Source organism: Crinia signifera, chromosome 4, assembly GCF_055691185.1.
Source record: "Crinia signifera chromosome 4, ASM5569118v1, whole genome shotgun sequence".
Taxonomy (NCBI): Eukaryota; Metazoa; Chordata; class Amphibia; order Anura; family Myobatrachidae; genus Crinia; species Crinia signifera.
In genome coordinates this window covers 187,378,446-187,384,445 of record NC_139220.1, presented here as the reverse complement: position 1 = coordinate 187,384,445, position 6,000 = coordinate 187,378,446, and the positions used below count along the sequence as shown (strand labels likewise).

The following is a 6,000-nucleotide window of genomic DNA, read 5'->3' as shown; positions in this document are numbered from 1 at the left end:
AGGTGCCTTCTTTACCCGCTTCAGTGGTGGAAGTATTTTTTGGGAGTGCTCCCCACTGGGTGTTTTTTTATGGAGAGCGCTCCCTTACAAAAAAAAAAAAACACCACTGCCTCCCTGGGTCCGGGCAGCGCCGCTGAACTGTCAATCAGCCGCTGCATGGCCCGGCTCCCCAACCCTACCTGCTGCGACCCAGCTTGTCATAAGCCGGCGCCGCAGGCTGTAATGTAGCAGCTGGGGGTTGGGGCCGGGCAGCGCTGAAGCTGCCTGAGTTCAGCGATGAACCCAGCAGCGCTGCCTGGTGCTAATCACTGTCAATCCCAAGAATTTTCCAGGCTTGCCAGCCTGGGCATTAAGGCATAGCAAAGCAAAAAAAAAAAAATTATATATATATATATATATACATACATACACACAAATAACAATGTCCCAGGACTCCCCTTAAAAAAAAAACTTCCTAGTGCCCTGTACAGAGCATACAGGAATCACTTCCTGTCTTACTTCGAGTCTCTGTGCAGCAACAAGCAGCCTTGCGATTGGCTGCCTGTTGCTAGGCTACTGGAGTAGACAAGTCCACAGCCACAATAGTTGCAGATGTGGAGGGCGCTGCTGCAGCCAGACCCAGCTGCCCGCGTAACCTCTGTCATCTGCGTACCCTTGCTGCCCAGAGATGGAAAAAGGTACCATGGGGCTTAAGATAAAGGGGCCCCATAGCAAATGACTATGAGGCAGTCATACTTAAAAAAAATTTTTTTTAAAAAGGGGCCCATCATTTACAAGGCACGGTTTTGACTTGAAAATTATTGCTTCTTTAGTAAAAAAAAGTCTTGATTGGCATCCCACACAGGCGCCTAACTCAGATGCTATTACATATGCCCCATAGGTTTTTTTAGGGACCCCCCTTGCATACAAAAACATTGTATACATATTTGCACACACATAGCATGTATGCATACACAGGATATATACATGCATACACATACACAGCATAAAAGCATATATACACATGCAGCATACCTACAAACATACAAATAGCATGCAAATACACAAAACCCACACACAGATTATCATATACACACTTCCAGCATGCTTAAAACATAACACACACATAGCATATAATACACACATCATGTGTCTAGGTCGACATGTTAAATGGTCTACAGGTGTCTAGGACGACACCTGCGTTAGGTCGACATAGGGTTTTTCACTGTTTTTTGACCCGAATACAGCTCTATGTGTGAGGAGCTGCCGCTGCTCTGAGCAGTGTCCCTGGGAAGTGCAGAGATGGAGACAAAGTCTTTGTCTCTACAGCAATTTACAAATAAATAAAATAACATTCCAATGTATTTTCCCTGACAGCAGGCTTGGGAGGCTCCCGAGAATAGGGGGGCCCAGGGCATGTACCCCCTGAGCCCCCCTTAATCCAGTGCACCTATGAGAGCTGCGCCCCTGCCCAGCTCCTTGCTCACTGCTGCCTTAGTGGGTAGTCGCTCCTTCATATCTAATGACTTGAGTAGTGACTAAGTGCAGTGCATATTGAATGGGCGGGTCCTCGCCCATGCATATCTAATGAGCAGGGACCCGCTCATTCAATATTCACTGTGCCGGGTCCCCGCTCATTAAATATGCATAGGGCGGGGACCCCTCATTTAGTATGCACTGCACTGTACTGTGTCTCTGCTCTTTAGATATGCACTGTGGTGAACTGCTCGCTGCCACTGCATATCTAATGAGCGGGAACCCGGTGCAGTGTTCTGTTTGTGTTGGGGCCCGGGGCACTTGTCTCACCCTCAGGCTCAGAAAACGGCAGTGCCCCCTTTAAGGCTGGAGTTCCGCCACTGACATTTGCGTATTCAATGTTAAGTGTATTTTATTAGTATTGCTTTAACATGTATGTATAGGTATGCTGACCATGCAGTTCAGCAGTGAAAGGTGCTGGTCCTGGTGGGTTGGAGCTGAGCAGCGGCACATGCACTGAACAGTAAAAAAAGGCAGTTGGGGAACTGGCAGTTGAGAGGGTGGTGGCAGGAGTGTCCGAAGCTACAGGAGCCAGGCAGGGTGCTACTATAAAGCAGAGGACTAGAGAAGGGATAGACTTGTGAACTGATGCTTGTCAGGGATCTTCCAGGTGAGGCGACCCCTTTCCCCCTCCAACGCAACCAGAAGGACATTTTTTTTATTTTTTGGTACTTTTTCACAAATCCAGATGTTGCTGGCTTATTAATACAGTATATATATATATATATATATATATATATATATATATATATATATATATATATAGTTAAAAAATACTTTTGGACCTCGGCGACTATTGTTATAGGAAGTAAGACTATGAATAGGTATATAGAAAATATAAACAGTTTATTCAAGGAGGGAGTTACACACCGGTGCACATAAAATGGATCAGGTTCCTAAAAACACAATAAATGGTACTTTCCTAGCACGGCGCCCATGATTTTCAATCGTATGGCATCTTATGCATTGTATCGCATCGTATGCCATGCGATGCGATTTTGGCCCCCTATACCATTTTTAATTGTATAAGCACCCACGGACGGTATCTCCTATGACATACGTTACCATCTGAATTGCGACAGCCGATATGTCATATATGTTATCTTTTGCTCGTGCAACATGATATATGTCGGCAAGACAATACGTCTCCTCAAGGAACGTATTGCAGCACACCGATCCTCGATAAAAAAAGCCTACAGTACCATCGACTGCAATACTCCGCCAGTGGCCAAACATTTTGCCATGGTTAAACATATGCTCAGAGACTTCCATTTTATGCCCATTGACCAGGTCCCCCCCTTAAGGCGAGGAGAAGACCGTAACAAATTATTATTGCAACGTGAATGTCAGTGGATTAGCCGTCTTAAATGCATTACCCCTAGGGGTCTAAACGAGTATCAGTGCTTACAATGTTAAATGCACCCCCCACTATGGAGGCCAACCCGAAGCGTGGTGAGGGGCGGCGGTACGCGTCCTCTGACCTTTTCATACCCCCACTATCCACGTCGGCGTGGAGTTGATCTTGGATAGTGTGGTGAGTGCAGCGAGCCACTGAGCCCAAAGCGTGGCGAGCAGACGTGTATTACTTTACATGTATTACGCGTCCCCTCGTGGGGCTCACTGCGCTTGCCACACTTCGGGCTCGGTGGCTCGCTGCGCTCGCCACACTATCTAAAATTAACTCCACGCCGACATGGATAGTGGCTGCGCTCACCACACTTCGGGTTGCTTATACAATTTAAAATTGTATACCATTGTATACAATGCGATGGTATACGATTTTAAATTGTATAACATCGGGTGCCATCGCGTCACATCGCATCGCATACCATTGTAAGGCTTACGGTATGCGATGGGATGGGTGCCGTGCTAGGCAACAAGTACCCAATAAATATATAAGAACAGGTTTCATACGCAGGATAAAAAAATGTATATATAAAAAACGCAGAATAAATATAGATCGAACGCTTATAGGTAGGAAGTGAGGTAGGTCTCAAAAGCTGCCCAACATGATTCGTCAAATGTGACTTCCTCAGGGGGTAGGGACAAACTGGCAAGGACTCCTAGCAGCAGCAGTCTGTACACACAGACTGTTGCTGCTAGGAGTCCTTGCCAGTTCTCACCTACACCTTGACAAAGGGGCGCAGCCCCGAAAAGTTGGTGGTTTTCTATGATTTGAATACACCTTTTGCAAAGACCCCGGAGTAAAATATTTTATATGTAGAAAAAAAATCAATTCCATCAGGAAAAGACACGGAGTGGACACACCAATAAAGCAATACAATCCAGATACATGGGAATTACCACATCCAATAGAAATAACATGGTGGTCCACTGTGAGGGTCACTGATGCCCGACGGCCGTTTCGATGTTGTATCACCGTCCTCAGGAGCATCATCAGGAGGTGGGTGGGCGGCACTCCAAGGCTAGAAAAAAGCAGATAACATCTGAAGTGACACGTTTGAGTGTTATCTGCATTTTTCTAGCCTTGGAGTGCCGCCCGCCCTCCTCTACTATATATATATATATATATATATATATATATATATATATATATATATATATTAGTGCCATTTTCTCTGCAGAACTGAACATATGTTTCCCATATTTTATAATATGTCCCTGATGTTGACATCTTCCTAGCCTTCAGTAGTGTATCTACCACCTTGGTTGAGAATCCTCTCTCTACCAGGGTTCTGGTTTCAACAGCCATGCCGTCAGTTTCCAATTGGCTGGCTGTGGCTGTACATATTTTCCATGCCGTAACAGATCGCTTCAACTCGGTAGCCTCCATGGTGTGTCTATCGCCATCCTTGTAAGTCTGGGAAACCAGGACCTTCTCGGCCAGAAGGGCAGAATCACTATAACCGTGGCCTTCTCTCTTTGTATTTTGCTCAGCAGCCACAGGGATTACTGGTAATGGTGGAAACGCGTACATAAGACCAGTCCCCCATTGGCACATCATTGCATCTACTTGCCAAGCCCCTGGTTCCCAGTGTCTCGAGATAAAGGCAGGAACTTTTGCGTTAGCTCTTGTTGCCATCAAGTCCACCTGAGGCAGACCCCATCTCTCCACTAATGCAGTGAATGTCTCCTGAGACAGTTCCCATTCTCCTGGTCTCAATGGTGCTCTGCTCAGGGCATCTGCTAGCTGATTCTTCTTGCCTTCGATAAAGACTGCTAACAAGCTTCTCACCCACTTCTTGGCCCAGCACAGTACCTCTGTCCCCTCCAACATCATACTTCTGCTTCTCGCGCCGCCTTGTTTGTTGATATAAACGACAACCACCTGATTGTCCGAGCTGACTACTAAGTCTCTTTGGCACAACTGGGATGGAAAAGACAGACATCCTAACATCACCACCCTCATTTCTCTTATGTTCAAGTGGCCCTGGCAGGGAGTACTTCCCCATTCGCCTTGAGCTGCTGAGTCTTCGCAGATAGCACCTCATCCTGTCTGTATGGCATCGTTTGTAAGAACTACTTGTTCCCCTTCTGCGAAAGATCTCCCTTGCCGTAAGCTTTCTGCACTCAGCCACCATCTGAGGTCCGCTTGAGCCCCTTTTGAAAGGTATATATCTCTAACTGAGATTCTTCCCGTCCCCGTGCCACTGGGACAGAAAGCAGTTCTGAAGTGCTCTTGTGTGAAACCTTGCCCACATAACTGTGTCTAGTGCCGCCACCATGAGACCCAGAATTCTTATGCAAACTCCTGACCGCATAACTACCTTCGCCAAGAGACACAGAACTTCCTTCCTTATTCTGTCTCTTCTCTCTTGCGTCAGAGTTATTGTCATTGTCATTACTGTCATCGCCCTTGTGTCCACAAGCACCCCAAGGTATTTGCCGCTGTAGCCGGGTTTATGAGCCATCCATGCTGCTTTAAATATTCTAGGACTCTTTCTGTATGCAAACGTGTTAACTCTTCTGACCGTGCCATGATCAGCAGGTCGCTCAAGTACGGCCATATGGATATCCCCCGGTGGTTTTATGAATTCTATTTTGTATCCGGAGGAAATTACTTCCCGGACCTACTTGTCTTCTGTGGACCGAAGCCAGACTTGTCGAAATTTTAATAGTCTTCCCCAGACCTTCTCCCTGGTGTCATTGGGACATGTGTCGAAAGCCAAATTTACCTTCTTTGCCTCTCTGACTCCAAAAGGAACGCCTGTTCCCAAACCATGGCCTCCTATAGCCTCTGACCGGCCTATATGTTCTCGCCTCTTTAAAATATGAGGACTGATAACATTGTGGCCGATTTTAGCCTGTGTGGCTACCGCAAGACAAGGCCTCTAAGAAAAAATTGCCCCCCCTGAAATGTTTTAAATAATGTCATCGAGCTTACTACCAAACAAGTATTCGCCCTTGAAGGAAAGAGACACCACTTTTTTTTTGACTGGGCATCCGCTGCCCACGTATTAAGCCAAAGTACTCTTCGGGTCAGTGCTGTACTGGAGTTAGTTCTTGCCGCTAAGTGGACCGCGT

General features: G+C 46.4%; 1 protein-coding gene across 2 annotated transcripts in view; it reads left to right on the top strand.

Moving 5' to 3' along the window:
* The first annotated feature begins 577 nt into the window (after positions 1–577).
* OPN1SW (opsin 1, short wave sensitive) overlaps positions 578–6,000 on the top strand; it is a 28,771-nt gene continuing 23,348 nt past the window's right edge. For both annotated transcript variants that reach the window (XM_083179713.1, XM_083179712.1), the window contains exon 1: positions 578–677. In XM_083179713.1, the coding sequence (XP_083035839.1) occupies positions 592–677 (86 nt within the window). In that variant the 5' untranslated portion in view covers positions 578–591. The remainder of the gene's footprint in view (positions 678–6,000) is intronic.